The sequence below is a fragment of the Amia ocellicauda genome, chromosome 2 (genome assembly GCF_036373705.1).
Source record: "Amia ocellicauda isolate fAmiCal2 chromosome 2, fAmiCal2.hap1, whole genome shotgun sequence".
Classification (NCBI taxonomy): domain Eukaryota; kingdom Metazoa; phylum Chordata; class Actinopteri; order Amiiformes; family Amiidae; genus Amia; species Amia ocellicauda.
The window spans coordinates 33,345,278-33,371,162 of NC_089851.1; the positions used below are offsets into that span (position 1 = coordinate 33,345,278).

The 25,885-nt window shown below is 37.1% G+C and overlaps 1 protein-coding gene across 5 annotated transcripts in view; it reads right to left on the reverse strand.

The window, feature by feature from the left end:
* Window positions 1-5,897: 5,897 nt before the first annotated feature.
* LOC136769284 (RNA-binding Raly-like protein) overlaps window positions 5,898-25,885 on the reverse strand; it is a 220,562-nt gene continuing 200,574 nt past the window's right edge. For 2 of the 5 annotated variants that reach the window (XM_066723300.1, XM_066723296.1), the window contains 4 exons: window positions 23,239-23,402; window positions 16,047-16,160; window positions 14,193-14,365; window positions 5,898-8,142 (listed from right to left, as the gene is read on the reverse strand). In XM_066723300.1, the coding sequence (XP_066579397.1) occupies window positions 8,098-8,142; window positions 14,193-14,365; window positions 16,047-16,160; window positions 23,239-23,402 (496 nt within the window). In that variant the 3' untranslated portion in view covers window positions 5,898-8,097. Of the gene's footprint in view, window positions 8,143-13,166; window positions 13,218-14,192; window positions 14,366-16,046; window positions 16,161-23,238; window positions 23,403-25,885 lie in introns of all 5 variants that reach the window. The other 3 variants (XM_066723299.1, XM_066723297.1, XM_066723298.1) reach the window with 3 other exon arrangements.

Sequence of the window (25,885 nt, forward strand, 5' to 3'; positions counted from 1 at the left end):
GTTAAGCAGGTATAAGCTAAGATGTAGCCTATCTTTGATTATTTCAGTAAGATTTACTTGTTTGTTTCATGAAGGTGCATTTGCATTTTTTGTGTTATGTATCAGAGCAGAAGAAATGCATATATCTGTGTATGTGTGCTGGTAATAAGAGTCACAGAGAAATAGCCTCTGCAGACAAATGATGGACCACAATGCCACAAAAATAAAAATAAACTGCGCATGCGCACCACCATCGCGAATGCAGTCTATCGTGAAAGCAGAACTCGCTCGGATAAATGCTCAACTGGGTCAATGAAGAATACAATTTGACGACCTACATTATTCACCATACAGTACTTTTGTGATGCATTGTGCAGCGAACCAAGAGCGTCTGACAGTGTCATCAAAAGCCCTCATGTGTTTTATAAATATGTGCATCTTGCGAATCCAATAACCGTGCATTAGGACCTCATGCTTTTGTAAAGTTTCTACGTTTGTTAAGTGGGACTATAATATCCCATGTTTCAATTATGTTTATCATTTTCATTCACATTGCATTTGGCTATGCAGCTGCAGTTTCCATTACACATAATGAGTGTGTTTAAGTACCCTGCCCATTTAGTTTTGTCATTGTTTTGTCTTGAGTTTCGGTGGTTGACCATGTATCAAATATAGGCTACGTAATAGGGTTGGCAGTGCTCGGGGTTTGCTGGCTCCAACTGCCCCAGCTCCAGCTCTGGAGCCTAAAAAACAGTGCAAACTAGCATGGGATCATTATTCATAACGTTTTTTTGTTGTTGTTGTTTGACAAACCCAACATATGAAGATGTAAAGATGTCTGTGGCAATTGGGGGGCCATCCAGACAGTATTTTACCAGACTGTCTGGTATTTTTACACTACATGGCCTAAAGTATTTGGCCACCCCTTCTAATGAGTGGATTTGGCTATTTCAGCCACACCCATTGCTGACAGGTGTATACAGTGGCTCTCAAAAGTATTCACCCCCTTGGACTTTTCCACATGTCATTGTGTTACAACATGAAATCAGAATGGATTTAATGGTTTTTGCCACTGATCAACACAGAAAATGTCCATAAAGTGAGAAATATAATCTGCAAATTGTTCTAAATTAATTACAGATACAAAACAGAAAATAATTGAATGCATAAGTAATCACCCCCTTTGATATGACACACCTGATTGAGTTGAAACCAATTGTCTTTAGAAATTATGTAATTAGTTGAATGGAGTCCACCTCTTTGCAATTAAGGTGTGTCACATGATTTCAGGTTAAATACACCTGTCTCGGGGAGGTCCTACAGTTGGTTAGTCCAAACTACATCATGAAGACGAAGGAACAGTCAAATCAAATCTGGAATACAGTTCTTCAAAAGCACCAATCAGGTACCAGATATAATAACATTTCAAAAGCATTGAATATCTCCTGGAGCACAGTAATATCCATTAGTAAGAAATGGAGAGAATATGGCACAACTGTGAATCTGTCTAGATCAGGCTGTCCTCAAAAACTTAGTATCCGGACGAGAAGGCCACTAGTCAGGGAGGCCACCAAGAGGCCTATGGCAACTCTAAAGGAGTTAGTCTTCCATGGCAGAGCTGGGAGACACTGTGCATAGTGCAACTATAGCCTGAGTGCTTCACACTGGCCTTTATGGGAGAGAAATCTCATCTCATCAAATCTCTGCTAGAGTTTGCCAGAGGGCATGTGGGAGACTGAGACTGAGACCGAGACCAAGTGGAGGAAGTAGCTAAGCGCTACATTTGGTGCAAGACTGACACCGCACATCATCCTGAGAACACCATCCCTACCGTGAAGCATGGTGGAGGCAGCATCATGCTATGGGGATGCTTCTCTGTGTCAGGGCCTGAAAACCTTGTAAAGATAGAGGGCAAAATGGATGCAGCAAAGTACAGAGAAATCCTGGAAGAAAACCTGCTGAAGTCTGTAAGAGACCTGGGATTCTTCTTCCAGCAGGACAATGACCCCAAACATACAGCCAGCCACACTGGAGTGGCTTAAAAACAAAAAGGTCAATGTCCTGGAGTGGCCCAGTCAAAGCCTGGACCTCAATCCCATTGAGAATATGTGTAAAGAGTTGAAAATTGCTGTTTCTCAAAGGTCCCCATCCAACTTGATGGAGCTTGAGCAATTTTGCAAAGACGATTGGCCAAAAATTGCTGATTAAATCCATTCTGATATCATGTTGTAATGCAATGGGTATCTGCAGTCATAGTCTCCTGTTGCCCTTTGCCACTCTCTCCCCCGATCAGGCCGTGTTCACACTGTGCTGCTCTCCCCTTTGATGAACCTTGATCTTGATCTGTGTGCTCCGGCCAGCCGGCTTTTATAGGGCTAGGCTTAAGTCTGGGGAGGCGAAAACAATCGGGTAGGACCTCTTGGCCCAGACCGAAAGCAAACAACTAAAGCAATCAATCACATCATAAAAACAAAATATAATAACACTTCGAATAACAGAAAGGGGAAAAAAAAAAGAGTAATAATCAAATAATTTAAACCTGTGCTACTGGCACCATCTGTATAGTACAATAGTACTTTTACCTGCCCACTACCAATGGATTGCATGACTTGACATATTTTAATTGTACACTGTCCATGATATGTATGTAGTACTATAAAATTACCTTTGTTTTGTGAAATATTAGACTGTGTTAAATGGAAAAGCTATCATGCTCATGTCTCACAGGCTGCAATGGAGTTACAGCAGTATATCAGGTTGACAGGAATGATTGTTAAGTAAAATAAATTGAGTCAATACATTAATACATATAAAGTACTGAATATTGTAACTCAATTAAAGCTAAATAATAAATCTACCTAGACAAATTCAGTGGTGAAATGATCTTCAAATGAACAAGGTTATAATGAGCTAAATGTAGCAAATTCTATGAAATCGAGATTTTAAGAGGCATTGTGTTAAGCAACCCTAAACATATTCCCAAAGCCACATCAGTTTCAAGGGTGTACATGTTCCAGAGGTTAGTAGGTTTCTGTTTATTAAAGACAATTATTCCTGAAAGTGTCTATTTCTCAGATATCCCACTGTGAATGCAAGATTAAGTGCTTATACATGCGAATCAGTCAGCCCAGCGCATTGCTAGCATGACTGTTCTTTAGCTTTGCTGCTTGTGAAGAGCTACTTCTTTGAGGGTTTAATATTTGAATATGCATGGCACATCTATTGGACCAATGTTCTGTGCTCTTTGACCTACATTATTGTAATAATTAGCATAGCAGATACATGATCAGAATTAAAATGGGCCAGGTGGCTAAGATATTTGGATATCTATGAGTAGCTCAAGCATGAGTGATCAACCGTGTAAAACGGGCCTTTTGCCAGGATTGATATATCCAATTACTTCTTCTGGCCCTCATTAACCTCCAAAGATTGAGTCCTTATGCTGATGGATGGAGTGAATTAGGGTTTCCATCTGTTGTTTCTTCTCAAATTGTTAATGTTTTCAGAGTTTTATTCATCCATCCAGGGATAGTCTATTGGATTAGTTAAATAGGGAAGTTACATTCCAACAGTACAGACCTAATATTAATTAGCTGTCCTGACAGTAGTAATCACTATTAATTTTACATGTATGACAAACTCAAAGAAACAAGATTACCATCAAATATTAAAATTATATCTTTCCAAACACTGTCAATGTTCGGAGTTGATTTACTTCTATATAGATTCCTAGATTAACAAAACATTATTGCCGATTAGGAAAATGTGCTATTCAGGCTGTCTGACTCTTCAGGTTGCGAACAATTTGGGGGTGGTTTGGATCTCTTATTTCTAACCATATTTTAAAATGTGCAACACATTTTAATGTATTTGCGGCACTGTTGCCATTCCACTTGCACGATAATGATATGATGAACATAAAAAGAACATTTTATTCCCGCAGTGTAATGTCCTTATTGTGAAATGGTTTCCCCAATTATCATGCACAAGCTCCCTTTCAAACTTCAAAATGTTTCAACCAAAAGTAGACAAGAATGTTGATGTTTTTAGTCTATAATTATGCATAATTGACTGGAATGATTAAGTTACAAGAGACTACTACAATATGAATTATATAGAGAAAATGGGAGACAAAATATATAGTAGCTGCACTTATAAAATGCTTATTGGTGTCAACACCATTATTATTATATAAAATACTGATTCCCCTATATACAGCTCTGGAAAAAATTAAGAGACCACTACAGATGTTTCTTAAATCAGCATCTTTACATGTATGGCAGACATTCCATTCCATTCAAATTTTTATTTGGAATTTGGGAGAAATGTTGTCAGTATAGACTAAAAAAAAAAAAAAAGAATTTTACCATAACACATACCTATACATAGTAACACCAGAAAAACTGATAATTTTGCAGTGGTATCTTATTTTTTCCAGAGCTGTATATTATATAATCTATAGAATTTCCATATAGATTTAGGGTTAAGATTTGGTCTCTTTTTTTTGTATTCACTCAACAGCTATGCAGTGAGGAAATGCTTTGCTTCCTCTGGAAAGCTGCTTGATTGACAACATGCTTATTTATGAATATATATATATATATATATATATATATATATATATATATATAATTAATTTATTTTCAGGATTGGAATGATAAAGAATCTAGTGAAATGTTCATGTTCAATTTCCTGACCCTTTCAGCGATCTAAATTTAAGAGGCAAGCAAAGCAAATACATTTAACCCTGGAACATTAATACTTGATTTGATTTATGCATTGGTTTAAATGCAGTGTGGCTGCCTCATTAGTGAACAGACTACATGTGATATTTTATATAAACTAGTTTCAGAGAGATTAGGTCAGAACACATTTCAATATGTAGTGGAATTAGGACAAAAACAAAAAGACTCAAAATGGAACTGCAATGAAGGACAGATTTTTCTATAGTGGTCTTATACTTTCAAATTATAACTTCCACATGGCAAAATCTTTGTAATGAAAATCAGGACTTTTATTCCAAAGAAATGTCAACAGAACCTAATGCAGGGGGTTCCCAAACTGGTCCCCAATATCTTAATTGCTTAATTGATTCCTTAATTGAACTATCAATGCAATATAAGGCTCAATTATAATTAAGAGCTTGGTTGGGACAAAATCCAGCAGGGCAGAGGTTCCTCCAGGACCAGTTTAGGATCCCCTGAATGGATGCAGGCCAGAATGCCCTGTTAGAAGTATGCTTTGCTTTTGTTCCATTCCCTTCCCACCAAATGTATTATCTGTCCTATTTGATTGTTACCTTTGGCTGTTGGATGGGATGTATTATGAATACACTATTGTATGGAGTCTGAGAAATGGCAAGATTTAATCAGTTTAGGGAAAGTAGTAGCCGGTTTCACCTTGTGCAAGTTACTGTACTCTTCGAGAAGGCGAGTTGGAATGGATATTTTCCCCTTACCTTCTCCTTTATTGCCAGACTTCAAACGTTCCATTTCGATTGCAGCTCGAGAGTATTAACAATCACAAGTGATGGTCCGTGCCACTCAATTACATCCCATTTTGACGTAATGACAAGATGTGGTTCCCAGGCCTGGCATATTTCCCTTTGCATCATGTTGCCCATGCTTGGCAAATGCAGAGATAAGACTAATCAATCTCAGATGGCTTCTTCCAGCTGTTCAGATACTTTAGCCAACATAGGGGTCTCTGGGGGTTGGAGTCAAAGCGGTCAGCTTAAGTAAAATAGTTTTAAACATCACAGTCAAATGCTGGGACAATTCCAGGACTGTGTTCACTCAGTATGTTGGCCGAGTTCTACATTCAATTTGATTGTAAATAGCACCCGATTCCCTACCTACAGCAGATGCATTAAGCCTTTCTAGAGAACACTTAATCACACTGAAGAGAAAAAGGGCACATACATACAGAGCATTTTAATTTTTTTTTTCCTACACAATGAAGCCTTGAAGCCATACAACACTTTGTGACCATCAAAATAGAAATAAAAATACAATTTTAACAATAAACATGCTCATCATAAAAAATAGCTTTACAAAAAAAGTTTACATTTCTATACAACATCATTTTTTGTATTTATTTCTGCATTACCCTTTTATTCAGCCTGGGGCTTTCACAAATCTTTCCACATGCTTTAATTGAAACGGTTGTCTCCTCTAAATTTTATGCTCATTCATTTAGTAAAAGATGGAATTGATTAAAAATAAAGAATCATTTCATGTATTTTGTTATGTTCCATACTTTCACGTTCGCAGCAAATGCATCTGTATTGCTTTTCTGCAAACTTTAATTCCCGTTATTTAAGGAACTCCAATGCATTTTACTTCTTGGATGACTTATCATACATATGTATAATTTTCAATTATGTTTCTTGCCAGTCTCCGTGTGTTTAAAGATGTAATCAGTCCTCCTAAACAATCAAAATGATCAATTTTACACAATTGTGTCCATTAACCACAATCTAGGCTGAAATATTTCTGTGACGTAGCTTAAAAACACAAACAACTCTTTGTACAACACCTGTTTGGTTAAACAAACCGTATATGAAGATTACCTTGGGTTAAACCAATTAAAGTATATGAAAAACAATCCAAAAACTATGCCATCTCAAAATTGATCAAAAATAAAAGTATGCAGATAAAGGGCTCTACATGTTTTGCATGTGATTCTCTTTTTTCCCCACACACTGCTTTAAGTTTATTACCCATTGTAACTATTTATGTAAATTTTGCTTGAGAACACTAAATGTTTATTGCCAGAAAGGGTAAAGGGATAAAAGGTCAGTCCGCCATCTCTAAGAAAAATATCACTGCCTTTGAGATTTTGATCTTTAACTATGGTATATTTTCAAATAACATTTGAAACTTCATCTTTCTATTGCACTTCTGTATTTATTTTTGTTACATCAATAGTGCTACCTGGAGAATAGAATTTCCTGTCCTTGATATTTTTAGCATTACTTTGATGTAAACAAGTTACCAGATGTGAATGATCGGTTTCAGATATCTACTATTGTTCCAAATTAGACTAAACATTCTTTTATATGGACATATCCATGTATCTAGACCAATCTAAATGATTTGAGAATGAAGTAATAACCTAACATAAGTTGAGTGTTCAACATTTTTTGTTTTTCTGGCATCAGTATTTGCAATGGATTATTAAAAATGAACAATAAAAGGAAATGTGGTGAAGCCAGAAAAAAAAAAAAAAAAAAAAGCTCCCAAACTCCAAACCTCTCTCAGACTTTGACACCATGGCAAGGTCTGGCGTTGGGGCAATTCAAGGCTTCAGGTCTCTGGTGAAATAATACCATGAAAAATAAGGGAGCCAGACAATAAACACAACTGAGCATTAACAGACAGATACAGCATTTTCATAGGCACTGTTGCAGACCGTTTTGGCACTAGGAGGACCAGATTGAGTAGAATAGCCATTGGCCTTCAAAGAAAAGCAAAATGTTTCCACAATATCACTTAAGGAGATTGCTGCTGTGTGTGAAAAACTAAAACTGATATTCCCCACAATATCGGAAATATTGTTTTGCTTGTTCTAAAATCATATTTTGCAGAAGAGACCAAATATCTATTCATGTGATAAGATCTGTAAAGTATCAGTTAGTTTTATAGTATATATGGAGTGATTTTGACAGGAGGATGACTTTCACATACATAAACTCAAGAAAAAAAACATTAAAACCTTGACTGATATTTCAGTTACTGAAGGGAGCTGCAGAAATCGCAAGTGAAAAACACATTGCACATGAATTTGAGATTACACATTGGGATGTAAAAAATATTTAAAAAAAAAATCATGAAATCATAACTGAACTCTATTTTTTAACCCTTTTTTAAAAATGAATAAATCCAAATGGAATGCAGATGTGTGAATCCAGTTGACAGACTTATAGATGTGCATTTATACTTCCTTAGCATGTATGTACGGATCCAGTCATTGTTAACGAGGTGCTTGTTAGGGGACTTAAATGTCTCCGTAGTTGGGAAAGAGAACCACCATTTTTGTTTTTAGACACTGGTTGTGTCTAGCTGTCTATCTATGGATCCATCAGTTCTCCAATGTGATTCTTGTCTTCGTTGCAGTCTACAGTGTGCTGAAAGGTGACTTCCATCTTCTTCTCCCAAAAGGCTGAGAAAGGAAATGAATGACAATTAGGTGAATAAGCTATGACCCCACATCAGAGATGAACTGTTACCTCAGTATGTAATAATGATCTGATGAATAAAACCCAAACATAAAAGCCAGATACATTTACATTGCAACAGTATTTAAAAAAAATACTATTACTTGGAGCAGTCAAACAATTTATTTTCTTTTAATTTTGTTTGCGATCTGTTTTTCACAGGGAATGACGCTGGAGATGTAATAAGCTATTTTCACCTCATTTTGCTTTACTTAAAATAAAGTTCAACAGCCCTAGTAATTTATGGAAAAGAAAACTGCTTAATTATTTAAGGAGAGGAAAATTGCATTGAAAATGTGCATTATATATATTGTGTGTGTGTGTATAACATGAGGTTAAGCCAGGTAAATGGGATCTTGAGTGCTAAAACCCTTTCTAAATCTATTCCGTGAGAACGCCATCGACCCTGTCCTTTAGGATGAGCTGCCGAGGGCCGTGCTTTTGCTTTATCACTGAGGACGTCGCATGCTCCCTCACAAAAACACGAGAGTGGAGGGGATTCTCATAAGCACGCTAACCCAGACCATTGTATTTGGATTAATCCCCATCTGCTTCCTATGGCTCCCTTCAATCACGAAGTCACTGAATCAAAGCATTGCAATTGCTGCTCCTGCCTCCTGTGCCTATTTGGCAAAGCTGGACTTGAGGAGAGTAATCCATTGAATAATTCAAAGCCCCATTATATAAATCAACACTTTTTAAATATATACACACACACACACACACACACACATTCAGTCACATAATATGGGCTTATAGTTATGCACAATAAAAAGGGTGCACACTTAAAAATTACCTATACACAGACATCACATGCAACATTAATAGTTGGTCACCTGAGATCTGGAATGCATTTCTACTCTCTATGGCATTAGATACAGAGTAGAAAAAATGCCTATGTGATTTTCAATATTCTGTACATAACGTTCTATTGAACTTATTAAACAGAAAGACTTAACCATGCGAGAAACAAAGCCTATTTCAGTGCACCCGCTGCAATTTCTTTAATCTCTTCAATATTGCGGTTTAAGGATTTGCTGTGCTTTTCCTTGGAGTTTACAGAATTTCTAGAAGAGAACCTTGACAGATGTCTGAAGAAATTAAAAGCAATCAGGCTGAATTAAACCAAAGGGCTGTGTATGTTTATTTAAAGCAGAATTTCACCAGGCCAAGCTGTCCAAAGTGCTAAAGTGTGTGTGATGGGTCAGTACAATCCTACTATCCAGAGGTGGGTCACAGTACAGTTTAATTCATGTAAAGTGAAATTGAAGTTGCATGTGTTTGGCTACTTTCTAATATCACTGTAGTTTCTCTGGAAGCAATGTGCATTCCCATCCAGATTCAATATAACAAAAAAAAGGTTCTTTATAAAAGTTGCTATTAAAGCTTAAGCATACCAGGCATTAAAAAGCAACACTTACAATGAACACCCCACCTCCAGCACAGGATGTTATAGATGCTTATACAGACCTGCCAACCCTGGACATTTTTTTTTGAGTAGCACATCAGCAGCGAAAGCTAAAGACACTTAAAATTGTTGTGTGCATATACGCAACATTCCTCAACCTGCCCACCAGAAAACAATACATTATGCATATACTTCGAATAACAACTCCTTTATTACTTTGTTTTTACGTTAACCTGGTGTCCTGGTATCGGGACAGTGCTCCCTGATAGGCTTTTTCTCAATATAAAGTGCAGGTAAATTATTAATAAATAAAAACAGAGCCTCCGTAGCTACCTGAAAACATAAGTATATGTTGCTCATTTCTGTTTATTTTAGTTCTCAATACAAATACAAATAATACATAAAATAATAGTGCACTTTTAGTTCATGGCTGCAAGAAGGCATCACACACGTTAGTTTTGTTTCCAACACTCAGACATGAGAGTGGAGAGTCAGAAGGTCTGAAGAGGAGTGCCAAAGCCGCTACAACCTAGGCCAGGGGTATGGTGGCTGCCAAGGCCCCCTGTGGGGTCCACGGGCGAAGCCCTGATGGGGGTTCCAAGGGGGCTTTGTCAGGCATTTCTGGCTATTTCATGAGTGTATCCATCACTAGAATGATATAAAATAAGCAGTGAACCTATTTAAAAAAAAAAAAATAGCCCCAGAGCTTCGTTCTGCGGTTGGTGCTTTATGTTCAGTATTTGTAATTGTCCTATTACACAAGTAATTACAGTATGTTCAGTATTCGCAGTGTTGATTTGAGGGAGAGACACCACAGTTACCGTGTTGAGAACAAGTAATATGTGGAGACAATACAGTGTGTTATAGTGATCTCTTGTCGATTTGACGGGTGCTTTTAATGAAATCATCTCTCGGCTCTCTAAACTTGTTTACAGTTAATATAAGTGTTTGCGGTTTACGCAAATTGTCACGATGGTTTCGAGTAGACGCCTCCGTTTCAACATTTGTCTCGATTTGCATGGTATCGACTTACGTCGCCGGTCTTGGAGCCAATTAGGACGTAACTTCGGGAGAGGACTGAGCACTCTCTGCATCACTGTGACTGTCCTACGGCGTTGCTCACGTGCCGATCCACACACGTACACATGAGATAATCTCGGTCCTCACCGACCCCCCATTGCACATGTTTTAATCAGTTGCCAAAGTTACTGCAAGTGATTAAGTGCTTCATAATGTATAAACATTCAGATGCTTTATTTCACATGTAACAAATATATATTCAGTGCTCGACTTGCATCCCAGCACCGTAGCTCTGCGCCAGGGCATCCTGCTCGCATCAAGGCTGACGTCAGAGCCGCGGGCAGTGCAGCCTATTGAGTGAGAGAGTGAGGGGCAGGGGCGGGATCTCACCTCCCAGCCTGGTAGTGACTGTGTGATATTGTCAATCTTCCATATTTCAAGCCTTGTTTGATTCTGCTCAATGTTTTAATTAATCAGGTTAATGTGCAGAACTTCAGCCCTATTTTTTGCGTTTTTTGGTGTTACAATGCATACCAGCGTACTTTGATGTCAAAATGCTTACGTGCTACACAAAATGTGTACAGGTTGGCAGGTCTGCTTATATATTTATTTTTGCAAGATAAAGCTACACCTCGACTCCCATTCATGGGGCTGTTAGTAATATAGTTTAAAATCCTTTATTAAAATAGTAAATACAATTTTAAAAACTCATTAAAATACCAGTCTTATTGAGTGTTTAGCTTTCAACACTTCAATTTGGTAGAAAGGGAGACAAAAATTCACATAGTAATAATACTGCAAATAATAAATTTGATTAAATTTTTATACCAGAGGGGTATATTTCTTCATTCTATAAATTATGACAGTCAGTTGCTTCCTGCACGAATGCAGATAGATTCAATCTGATATGTGATAAAACAGCATCCATTCAGAGGAATACATACATATCTTTAATACAACCAGTTTATTTAACCTAATGTAAATATGATTATGCACTGAATAATAGCACATAACTTTAATAGAGGTTGATTTATTTCTTAAATGCCTACTAATGAACTCTTTTACAGTAAAAAGCTTCAAGGCTGAATGAGAGATATTGATCAAGATTCGATCAATGAGAATTCCCTTAATCAAAGCCGCATATAATTCAAAGCAAAATATGAAACATAACATACATAACAAGAAACAGCAAGCAAGACTTGGAAAGACGAACAAAATATAAGATAGTAACTTCCTTCCATAATGATAAACACAAGAAGATTAATTCTCAGATAGAATCACATTGCAAACAAAATGTACAAATGTCAGATTTCAAAACTATTCCTCAGAAAAGCAAACAAAACTAACTGGACACTTTGCCATCCATTTGATATTTTTTTAATTTTGACATGGTAAATATAGATCATTCATCTAGACATGAATTGTAAATAATCATCATATCGCAATATGGTGGTCTGTTAAAACCATGTTCTTGTGCAGTTGATGCTTTGAAGTTAATGGTGCCAATGTCACCAGCAATTCCATTATATACATGACATTTTAAATGATTTCTGTATTGTCAGCAAAGGCAATACAGAACACTTGACTAACTAAAGGCAGCACACTTATGTGACTGTAGAAGGAAGATAACATTTATTTCCTCTCGGTCAAAAAAGAGTTGCAGAATACATACGTATTAATTTACTTATTTCAGCTCAAAAAGGTAACCTAGAATAACAAGTAATCTGCAAGTATATGAAATCTCCTTTGGGTTTTTCCCTCCAGGGACTGATTTATCATTTGTCATTCTGCCCAAAACAAATATACCCCAGCAGAATATCTTGATTACGTCTAAATGTATAAGTGTATAAATGTAGGTGAGAGTCTCATTGTGTCCCAGTACATTAATGTGATCAACTAGGAAATGGACATAATAGAACATGATAAAAACATGATAGTTTTCCATTCTTCATCATTACCTGACAAGCAGGTGACGGGTTTGTTTTTCAACTTGATAATGACCCTAAGCACAGAGCCAGACTCCATTAATTAAATAAGAAAAAGTGGTTTAGATTTGATACACTGGCGTTTCCAGTCCCCTAAACTTGAATCCATTAAAATGTAATGGATTCAGTTTGACATGGGATTAAAAAACAACCAGCCTTTATATTCCCTGGGAGATTATTCAGTTTGTGTGGCATTTTAAAGCTACTTTGGGGGCGGGGCCATCCTTGCAATAAACTGGTTTGCTAAAGTGCCAATCAGCTCAGATAATCGAGGGGCGGGCTAAAAAAACAAACAAACAAACAAAAAGATAACCGCTCACTTGGCATGCCTATAGGTTCGCCATCGCTGTTCTAGTGTGTACAGTAGGCATGCAAGCTGATGCAAAACCAAAACTGTCTTTGTATATTATCTAGAACTGGTAAGAAAACTAATTATGGTTTGCATTGTTGTACAGATCAAATGTTTACTTTTATGAAACAAATACTACTAACAGCAACAACAGCAGCAAAAATAATCATCATCATACAGTTAATATAAATGATAATTGATAATTACCATTTTTTTTCAGTTACTGGTGTCTTCTATGTCTGATACGTGGTTCTCTATCTGAATGACAAAAACACAAATAAATTGATTTGAATGTATTCAAATACAAACCAAATTCATGAAAATTATATGTGCAATCCACTGTTATTAACTTTAATTGTTAAGATGTTAGCTGGGACAATTCACAGCATGTACGTTTATAGGACTATTCAACTGTGCACTTTGAATGTATGAAAAAACTGCTACTGCTAAACCAAAAATATGAAAATACGATAAGGAAAAACAATACTCTAATCTCAAATCCATTTCCACTTCCATTTCTTACTGGAGAATTACTACAGGAAAGGCTTTTTCCTTTTCTCGCTATGTGCACTGCCATGTAATTTATGGGCTTGACTATAAATCACCAGTGATTGTAATAAATTAAAGCTTCAGTCCTTGATCTCACTTAGCATCATACTTACTATTTTATAAAAAGGAAAACCTAAAACATTTAAGCACTCTTAAAACATTTTTTATAGGCAGTAACAAGTGGCCTGAAATAATACAAAATAACCAGCAAATGAACAAAATTCGGAATTTAAAATTCATAGGTAAGTAAAAGTTTTGATTTGGCCAATAATGAATAATTATACATCCAGTTGTCAGACGAACGGTTGTCAACTAGTGAACATTTAAACAAGTACATTCTTATCAGTAATTCCAGAGTCAAACTATCTGAAATCAGTATCGAGGGCCCATTTCTATATTCATAACCCATACAGAACTGAGATTCTGAATGTGAACAAGTACACAAAAACACAAAATTCTAAATTCTAAATTAACTGACATATCAGTCGTCATGTTTAAAGCTTGTTTTTATATATTTATATATTTTGGAAACTAAGACAATTCCTGAAAGAGAGTGAAGTGAAAGCTTCGGTGGAAGAGGACAGGTTGTTTCGTTAGCCCAGCGAGGATGCTGTGGACGCTTATATCCCCCTGTCAATAACTCCCCCCAGCACAATCATGTGTATAAACTGTATTAACTCTTACCAGATCATTGCTACCTTCTTCATCATAGTCATCTTCAGCCCCATCAGTCATCTCCCCTGCTTCTGTGTCAAGCGTCGCCTCCCCCGCTTCCTCGGCCGAGTTGTCCGCCGTCTCAGATATAGATTCCTCGTGAAGAGACTCGCAGTTGTCTTCATACTTCCTCTGAGCTTCTGCTAAAGAAAATCCAATAAAACAGATACATTTTTTATTTACTGTGTGAGTGTGTGGATTACGGAAATCATTTTGTACACAGCCTGTAAACGTCAGGCATCTGCTAGCCTGCAATCAGCCCACATCTCGAATGAGGATGCGATAATGTGTAACTACAGCTAGTCTTTCAAAAATGCAGCATCTAGATTTTTAAATGCTTTTAAATGACTTAAATGCTTTGAGTGGAAAAGCACAAGTGCTGGAGCTCACCGCAACCATGGTAATGGCAATCTAGTTGAAAGCATAAAGCAACGAACTGTGATGAATCGGTTGTTTCAGTGACCGTGTGCATTTGTTGTCAGTCTAGACTGGTGTTTCTTAAAGGCTTATTTTTGTACGTGTTGTGTTATTTTGTCACATTCAAGCTGAGACTGAGCAGTTTATTACTTGTAGCCAAGGTCTGTGTCAGAAAAGTATACTGACAGACATGCTTAGAAAAAGGCTGGGGATGAAAAGCTGCACAACAGATTGATTCTGACAATATTTTAAGAAGTGTATTTGTAAATGTCCTACGTACTGACAGTAGAAGTCATACCAGATCGAATCCAAAATGCGTTTCATACCGACTTGAAATTAAGTGTATGAATACATTCAAACACAAATGCAGAAACAGAGAGATCGGAACATGAGATATACAGACAGGTGACAAATTAAAGGAAAAACCTGAATAAATGAGTGGAGGAACATAACGAATGCAGATGCCTCCAAACAGGTGAACTGCATGATACAATTAAGCAATTAACATCCTATCATGCTCTGTGGCATGTATAAAAATGCAGAGCAGGCCCAGTTGACCTCGATTTCCGATCAAGATGGCAGTGCATAAACCCCTCATTACAAAATGCATCTCAAAGACAAATGCACATTTGAGAGTTCAGTGGTGCAAAAACCATAGGGACTGGTCTAGAGAGATGTGGAAAAAAGTGATGTCAGATCTCAACCCAATTGAAAACCTACGGGAGATTGTGGATTGACATGCTAGACAGCGCTCTCCACCACCATTATCAAAACACCAAATGAGGGAATATCTTTTGGAAGAATGGTGTTCATCCCTCCAGTAGAGTCCAGGGACTCGTAGTATCTGTGCCAAGAGCATTGAAGCTGTTCTGGAGGCTCATGGTGCCCAATAATTTACTGAGACACTATGTTGGTTTTTCCTTAAATTCGTCACCCGTCAGTATACATTAGATTAAACCCTAACTGATAAACTACAATATCAATTATTTCTTCACAAATGATCCTTCCATCATATTACTTATCCAAGACATTTCTGGAATTTAAATTTGACACCCCTAAACTACTTTAGAAATGTTATGGTTATCTTTAATGTTATAGGTATGTTATCTTTTGTAAAACAAAATAAAAAAATATGTTTTAAGTAAAGTGTGTTTGATGTTTTTATTGTGCATGTCAAAATCTCTGTTGCTCAACATTCTGAAAGACAGGCCACAAATTGAAAGAAAATTACTTTTCTTCAACACTTTTATCTTCAGAAGCATCTATAAAACATCCCAAATATCACACGAGTCTGGCGTTTGACAGAGTGGTCTTGTTTCCCATCTTGGATGTGTCACAATGAGTGATGGGTATGCAAAATTTTAATTTACTTCACTTGTTTTCCGACTAAAGAGGAGTTCCACTCACCGGCATCTGCCCTCTGCTGCTTCTCAATCTTCTCCAGTCTACTCAGCAAGGAGTCAATCTTCATTTTAATTTGCATCAGTTCCCTTTTGATGGTCTGCAGCTGATCCGATTTCACTGCCAATAGAAATAAAGAAACCCCCAACAATTGTTTACAAATTGTGCACACTACACTTATATCTAACTTTCATTAACAACATCCACAAATTCCTTTGCATGCATTTTACCCCCCCCCCCCCCCCCCCATTTGAGAGTTCCCACCCCGTATCAGGTCTAAACTAATTACGTTCTCCATACTAATGCATAACATGGGTACAGTTTCCATTTCTTGAACAACTCTTAAAGGAATCCAAGGACACTGCTGTATATCTCTGCCATCAGGATTTCCGCTTCTCATGAAAAGCACACTTTGCAGAACTCATTCTTTTTACAATTAGATTGGAGGGATTACTCAGCATAAGCTGATAGCATTTGCTCTGGTCAACTCAGAATTGCTCCCTTGACAGGACACGTCTATCCAATCAATGGCATAACATGCTTTCAGTGGCAAAATCGAGAGTGGAGGGTTAGTGACAGACTAAACACGATGACAGGTACTAGCTGGTGAAGCCCAGGGTCTGCGATTGCCATAGTGAAGGGTTTTCCAAAGTGGACTTTTCTAATCCTGCCTAGGTCTTATTTGTGGAGTAATGTTTTCTTTTTCTTGCTTCCTGTAAATACCCTATGGATTCCCCCCCGACCCCCATACTGCATCTGTCTTTCGTTTTGTAAAAAAGCCTTTGCACTTCAAGTGATGCGGATATTCAGGAAATGTGACACTGGTGCTTTTGACTGGGACTGAGGAGGTTTTTTGATTCAGATGCACACTTTCCAACATAATGAACAAACACAGCTGCCTGAGGAACAGAACATCCCAATGCTTCCTTCACCAGCCTTATTACCAGACAACAGAGCGCTGTTGGGATGCAGTTCAATGCAGGTGGCATGCAATGTTCAGTTTTGCCAAGGAAGAAATGCTTTCATTAACAGTTGTGTGATCAATGAGGCAGCCTGGATTCCGCTAAAGGGTATTACTCCTGTGACCGCCGTCTGAAAACTACCAAATACTTACGACACAAACTGCAGAAAACCTTCTTTGCTGATTGAGATCTGTTATTGTAAAAATGGTCAGTTCATGATTGGCTATATTTACATAACTGTACGAGTCAGAATGCCTCAGAGCGATTATCCAAAAAAAGACCATGTTTAACATGAAGAACATTGTGTCCTGGCGTTTCAGGAACGTTTCACATCGTTAACTTCCATTGTGTTCAGTGGCCTGAAATGTGCACACAACCATCTCAGAAATTTGACAGAACTCCCTGTGCCATTTTATGGAGTGTTTGACCAAAAAAACCAACATTGATCATCAAGGTCTGACATGAAAGATCAGACTGACACCCACTCTGCAGTGTTTGTCATCTTTGTAGTAATAATGACAGAAATGCACTATGATATGGACAGAGTCAAGATGTGATCTACTTTGATATCTGAAGTTAAATGTCTCTTTATAGAAAGGTCGCTTTATTCTACGTTTGGTTTTTACAATTTGTGGTTTCCGTCTTTCCATCGCTGATGCCATTATATATCCTTGGGAATACAGGGTTATGTGAAGTATCAATCACGTATATGTATATGAAAGGAACCCTTACTAGCATTCTCTCTAAATGTTATTTCTCACTTTGCAACTTTTTAAATCCACACGAAAGGATAGAAGTTAGACACAGTAATCAGTCGTACTCCAAAACCATTCTGCAATTTAAATACACATGGTTAACAGTTAACCTCAGTACTTAATTTGTAAATGGCGAGGTGCTGGAGCTAAATATGAATGCGAGAGAGCAAATGTATGAGCGGTGGAGGAGGACGAAGTGTGATAAGTGCGACTGGAGAGGAGGAATGACTAATTATTTGTCGTCTTTTTCACTGATACCGTCGCCTTTCTGACACAAATTAACTGGTTAACCTGCATTTGTATTACTTTAGTCTCCCCTGCACAAAAATAAATAAAGAAAAGAGCAGGAATAGGTGACATAAGTGTTTAAGCCATAGCTTTTACAACAGAGAAAGGGTTTAGAAACAGAAGACAGATGGCAATTTAACTTTTGTTTGGTTACCAACCATGTTAGCAGGAGAGACTAAAATATTTACCATGTATAATTAGTTATCCTATAATGTAAGACTAGATTATTAGCATTACATCCCCCGACTCATATTGTAGTCTACCAGGCTTCAAATGTGCATAAATATGTATCCTTTACCGTATACGCATATTGTCCAAGGACCCTTCCAGGAGTCTCTTTATCCAACTAAGTACATGAACACCCTGAGGTCTTGCTAAAGTTTTTAAATATAATAAAATGTATGTCAGCTTAGCATATAAATATAAGTTTATATCCTGCTATGTACACATACTCCTGATCTTGTCCCTAAAAGGTTTCTTCAGTACATGTTAACCAGAGGCCAGCCCTGGTCACACAGCCTAACAAGGCAGGCAGAAATAAGTTGCAAGACATTTTAGTACATTTACAATATATATATATATATATATACACATACATATACATATACACTCACCTAAAGGATTATTAGGAACACCTGTTCAATTTCTCATTAATGCAATTATCTAACCAACCAATCACATGGCAGTTGCTTCAATGCATTTAGGGGTGTGGTCCTGGTCAAGACAATCTCCTGAACTCCAAACTGAATGTCTGAATGGGAAAGAAAGGTGATTTAAGCAATTTTGAGCGTGGCATGGTTGTTGGTGCCAGACGGGCCGGTCTGAGTATTTCACAATCTGCTCAGTTACTGGGATTTTCACGCACAACCATTTCTAGGGTTTACAAAGAATGGTGTGAAAAGGGAAAAACATCCAGTATGCGGCAGTCCTGTGGGCGAAAATGCCTTGTTGATGCTAGAGGTCAGAGGAGAATGGGCCGACTGATTCAAGCTGATAGAAGAGCAACTTTGACTGAAATAACCACTCGTTACAACCGAGGTATGCAGCAAAGCATTTGTGAAGCCGCAACACGTACAACCTTGAGGCGGATGGGCTACAACAGCAGAAGACCCCACCGGGTACCACTCATCTCCACTACAAATAGGAAAAAGAGGCTACAATTTGCACAAGCTCACCAAAATTGGACAGTTGAAGACTGGAAAAATGTTGCCTGGTCTGATGAGTCTCGATTTCTGTTGAGACATTCAGATGGTAGAGTCAGAATTTGGCGTAAACAGAATGAGAACATGGATCCATCATGCCTTGTTACCACTGTGCAGGCTGGTGGTGGTGGTGTAATGGTGTGGGGGATGTTTTCTTGGCACACTTTAGGCCCCTTAGTGCCAATTGGGCATCGTTTAAATGCCACGGCCTACCTGAGCATTGTTTCTGACCATGTCCATCCCTTTATGACCACCATGTACCCATCCTCTGATGGCTACTTCCAGCAGGATAATGCACCATGTCACAAAGGTCGAATATTTCAACACACAAACACAACACACAAAGTTAGTAGTTTGCTTTTGTTAATTTAGCCTTGTTAATTATAAATTAAATAAACATTAACATTTTTATATGACTTGCTGTTTCATACAGTTAAATATTATACAAAGGACATAAGTGATCTTACATAAATCTCATCTGAATGCCCCTTGCATCAATAGCACTCCGCAGTGGAGGGGAAGTGGGTGGCTAAAAGGATACCGATTTTCCTACGTCTTGAATCTTAACTGCTCTTCATATTAAAACTGTCACACTAAGAGAGTCTAAAGTCTTCTTTCTGTTCACTAATCAATAGTTTCTAAGACTATTGATAGTGTCTGAGTTTCAAAGCCACTTTTCAGACACGGTGCGGCAAGTTGTCACTGAAAGAATGGTCTAATTTAGGCACAGTAAAATTACCTGATTAACAAAACATTATCTATATGTAAGGGTATGGTACCAACAAACTGAGTGAAAAGCTATATTAAACCATTAGAAACAGCTGAATTATTGCTGAATTACATCTAGAAAATATAACATCCCTATTTATATAAAGTATGCCATTGTATATAAAGGACAGATATAATTCTCTAAACATGCTGTACTTTTTTTTTATCCGTGTACCTTCATACATTCAGGTACATGAATCACCACATCTACAGACATTTATTGCATAGATTTCCATAGATCTCAGTAAGCAGACATGAACCTTTTTCTCCATTCCCCCATTACTTCAACCTCCAAAACACTTTTAGATAGTATTTCAGCAAAGCGTGCACACAGCACTTTCCTAAACTTCATATGGGAACCGGTCATAGGTTAAAGGTCACTTTCAAATAACAAGATACAGGATTAAAAGCAGATTGTAGTCAATATTAATTAAAACAAGTACTAAAGTTGGACCTCAAAAGAAAAACTATCAAATCTGTAAAGGTCACACTCCTCAGATATGAAAAAGACAGATTTCAAAATGGATCTCACTAATTTGGTTAGAAGGATTGTTGGAAAAAGGTCATCTGTGAAACTGCTTGCTTTATCTAAACGGTTTTAATACCTGAGTGGAAGCTTGTATATATAATGTTCACAGACAACATTTAACTTTAATCTCATTTCATTTCTCATTTCAAGTCAACAACAGCTCATAACCAGTACAGTGTGAAAGTTTCAAAATAAATTGCTCTGCTGGACCAAAACAAGACCATATTAATTCCATCTGGATGATAAGCATGAAAATATACTGCTTTCTTATACATATATTTCCCCCCTAGCATATGGTTCAATACATAGAGGATCTGTATTATTCCCCAATTGTATTTAGTTTTTATGAATAGTAAACAGCATTTTAAAATGTCCTTGAGAATACACTGTTGTCTTTGCTCCTTTCCAGAACAATGTGGCAAAATTCTGGCTACAAAATTTTTCTTATACTTTCTATTTCGTATAATTTCTATTATTACCTTTAGATCAAATATAATTGCTACTGTTCTTGCATTTGTAACACTAGGATTTATAACAATAAATAAAAGAGCTGACAACCAGTCTTATCAAAGTAGTTTGTATCACTAGAAATAATTGGAGTTCACCTTTTTGTGAAAATTTGTATAAGGTTGAAATTCATCTAAGTTTGCAAAATTGCTTTTCATTTTCATTGCAGTTTGACAGACTGTGAATCATTTACAAACAAAATGCAAACAGATATGAAGTTGCCTTTTATTCTGTCAGTGCCTTATCCTGTAATACACATATATAAGCCCAGTAGTGTAGACATGAACCCCTGAACTCATCAGTAGAGAAGCACAACATATTTCATATTTCATTAAAACACAAATATGATTTTATGATGGTAGACAATTCATATGCCATTCATTTAATTTTTGAATTAAAGTAACCTTTAATTCTACATTTCTGTGATACTACATGCCTAACTAATGAAGTTAAACTTCCTTTAAATTGAAGTTGAATGGCAATAATTGCACCCCCATTATATGTTGTAATTAGCCTGGAGCTGATGTGTTAATGATTCTTTACTTCATTTTCACTGTAGTGATTGCATCGTCATCTCGAGGTTATTGAGGGCGCTTTAATTCACCCATGAATTCTGCAGGGCTTTACTCTTTATTAATCTTGCAAATAGAGAAATTCTAATAACTTTCCCCTGCCATTAACCATCAACCCTGCGTAGCCTGCATAATCCCTCACTCAGGACCACTGCAATTTCTTGTACAATTATTTCCGTCAGTCATAATTCAGTTCTGCTCCTCTGATAATGCAGAAATGTCATAACTTATCAGTTTCTTACATCTGATAACTTAATGTATTGTTTCTTCACATCACTAATTAAATTGGGAATATGTAAAGCAACTGTTTTTTATATCACACAGTTTCTCTCAGATTGTCTAACCTCAGCCACAGCTTGACAAACTTACACCACAGGGTTGCGTTTGTACACTGACTTTGCTATGCAGCGATTTGGATTCTAGTACCATACTTACCAAGCAGGGCTGTCACATTTTAATCCCCGTCAAATCACTGTCTCTTCATCTTTCTGTAATGTACCTCTGTAATGTAGCTCTTGATTATCATAGAACGCAAATTGTAGCTCCAAGAGCTACAAGACTACAATCCTTTGCATATTTATAAAGCTGATTATGCTGTCCAAATGATGTTCAGGACAATATTAACTCAGTGTCCTCAGGATTTAAATTTAAATCTTGCCTGTTTATATTCATACTGAGTGGACGCATTTTGTGTTTAATGTCTAAGAAAATTAATAAAAATGTTGATCGCACACCATTTGTATTTGTCAATAACAATAAACAGCACAGTATAAATATTATTTTGTATAAAGAAGTAGATGTGCCAAATAGGTTATTCATAGCCCTGTTTTCATTGCTTCCGTATTTAAAAAAACACTATTCACCGACTCTTGTTTTCAGTGTGTGCCAAACAAACATTTTGTCAGCCTTTGGACAGCTCATCACTTTGAGATACAGCCATTTTGATTAAATATTTAGCAACAATACATCCAGACTGTGCAAAATTCCAAGTGTTTTTAAAAGTATAGAATTCTCTCTTTTTTTACAACTTAATCCTTCAACTTGATTAACAATCTGAAGTCAGTCCCCTGCTGCGGAGAGGGCAGCTGGGGTCAGCCGGCACACACACACAGCTGAGTTGCTGGAATCTCTCCGGAGCAGCAGGCACGAAAGCCAGAGCCGTGCCAGTCTTAATACATGTTAATACAATTCTCTGCAGGCAGGCTGGGGAAAGGTTTGTGTTCAAGTGGATTAAGGGGTTAGATAGCTCTCTCCAATGCCACTGCCTATTACATACAGAAGATACCTTATGGCAGCTCTCTGCACTGCCACTGGTTTAAATAGGAAAACCTCTTTCTCAGGAAACTTCAGAGAAGGCAAAGGAAACAAAAACAGATCGCAGCATCAACTCTTTTTTCTTATTTCACCCTCAACACAGGATTTAAAAAGACTGGGAAGCAGTGACCTGGTGTAATTTTGTCATGTTTTGTATTCCTCATTCTATCTGGTGCCCAAGCATGCCCTTTTGAATTGCTCTCCCCGCACACTCGTTTGAGACCATTGTCAACAAGCGCGGATTTCGGGTTTTGTTTCTTGCGAGCCGAGCAGAGACGATTTTCCAAAGGCCTTGACCTACGCTTGAGACCTGAAGAGGAGGAGCTGGTGGTCGGCGCTCTGGATGATCCTTTAACTGGGAAGGAGGTCTTTCCTCGGCGCGTCGAGGACACGGCCACACGGGAACGCTTCAGAGGGATCACGGCCCGTGGTGGGGGAGCCACACGCCCATGGTAGTCAAAAAGCCTTGAGAGTGGTACAAACAATAAAAATACTTCAATTACCATTTTAAAGAACATCCGTAAAGTTGAACCACATTTTAAAGAAAATTATTTCTTGCCTTTTGCCAGCAGTCAGCTGAACCAGATGATCAAAAACAGAAGTTGGACGTCTTCCTAAACCCTACTACAATTCCCTTCTACAGTAATAACAATTATATTAAGGCTCTGTCACTACACAGACAGAAACCTATGCTAGTTCTAAATAAATTAAATTGATAACATTTACTTAAAAAAATGGTTTAGGGCCCATAGATACAAGTAAGGTATGTCTGATTTGTTTCACATGAACTTTTTATTACTTAAAATAACCAAGGGGGGTGGGGGTGGGGGGGGGAGGGCAAGGAATTACTATTTAAAAGGGATTAACAAAAACTAAAAAGTCACTGTGGTATTTAAAATAATTTTTTGAATGGATACAAATAAAAAATGAACTTCAAAGTATTTTATAGAAAGAAAAAAAAAACATGAATGCTAATACAATTTTAAGAGATTGTAAGTCAACATGCAGTAAATGGTACAGTTCTCAGGAAATGCTGACTTTAATCTGACATGTTAACACCGAAGCAAATTACCACGCCACTGGTAGCACTTAATACCCTGACATTTTGAAAGTGAAAGGAGATCAGTGGCAATACATTGCTGTTGAGATTTTTTGTGTTAATGTATCCGCAGCCACAGAAGCACATTTTTGCATTTCCTTTTTATATGAAAACTATATAAATAATCCTATTTACAATACACCCAGCACAGCCTTTTCACTTTACCTCGGGACACCAGACAGTATTATACACACTGTAACAAGTGGCTTTTGAAACTTGAAAAAACATGAAGCAGCAAATTGTCCATCTTCTCCACTGACTGAAGCCATTTTTTTTTTTTTTTAACACTGTCCCTTTTCATTTCACATCCCTTGTGGGCATGTTTTGAAATCTTTATTAAAAAGCTCTTGAGGTATTAGTAAGTAAATCCTTCTACAATAACAATGGTGCACTTGATCACTTGCTATGAGCAGAATTCAACACAAAGAAACAACGGGGGGTTAGAGATCTTTTATATAATGCATATATTATATCTATATTCCATGTAATACTTTAAGGCTCACATTGTATTAATGCATGCTCCTTTTCAGCATTGTGGGTGTAAACAATTAGGTTGATTAGGAGTGGCTTTTTTGCAAATGTGAGGAACACAATTGACCAGAACAGAATATTCAAAATCCAAATGTAAATCACATTTATATGCACATGCATTTATTTATCAGTGATATACATCTTGATAAAGCAACCACAGTAAGAAAGCTGTGGAGTCATGTCATTATGGAGGAATGAATCATCTGTATTTTACAAGGATGAACAGGATATTTCATTAGCCCTTATTATTGGTGCAAATGTGGCATATATCCAACTCCGATTCAAAATTCAGGACAGTTCATCCTAGCAGCAGTTCATAGTTTCTCAACATACTCTGGGAACCATGGTTTAACAAGCCTTTGTGGAATAGATAAGCACACTGTGACATGATTATATGTCAATCTGGGCTATGTTTACAGAATGTGAATACGAAACCCAAGTTATTCTGTAGATTGAAAGACTATTAGAAAATTAAAAACTAAAATCTGGTTTGACGTATATGTGGTCCCCCCCCCCCCCCATCAGATAAATTAAAATGACCGCTTTGCAAACAGACTTTCAAGAAAGGTCTGTAAAAGACAACATATCGAATATAAAACGAAGACAACTATCGTGTTTCACTGAAGCTTATTCACATCTAAACATACATCACAGGTGATAGATAAAGTGTGATAGCGGAAGTTGACATTTACAAAATGTCACAACAAACGTCAGAGCTAATCAGCAGAACGGCATAGGTTCTAGCATTTTTTAAATACATTATCTTAATTAATTCAGCTGGCTTGATGTTACTACTATGATATGTAGCTTTGCATGTATGTTTTCTTGGTAATGTTGAAAACAGAACATTGGGGCCACACTAATATTTATAATCCATTTTCTTTTATCAATTTTTTCAAAAGAGACAGTCTGTTCTCAAAGTCCATAAGCTGCTTAGTGATACAGAAAAAAATAAGAAATACCTGAATACCAAAAAAGTAAGCTTATCTAATAATTTCCCATGTATGCATAACATACACTTTTGCAGTTTATGTCGACCTGTTCTGTTGTTGCTGGGAGACTAATTTTGCTATTAAAGGATTACCATTATTTAAGATTAGCATTACTTTCAAATTCCTTGTTTTTCTCAGACTACTTTGTACACGATTCTCAGTTTTTTTTTTCTTTTCTGTACTTATACAAGGGGATACAATTGAGACAAAACTATCAGTGTGACTACCAATTAAGTGTCACAAATATGACAGGTTTCTGCTTTTACAAGCCGGCAGTCAGTTTTTCTTTTAAAGAAAAGGCAAAATCAATTGCTTTTAGGAACTAC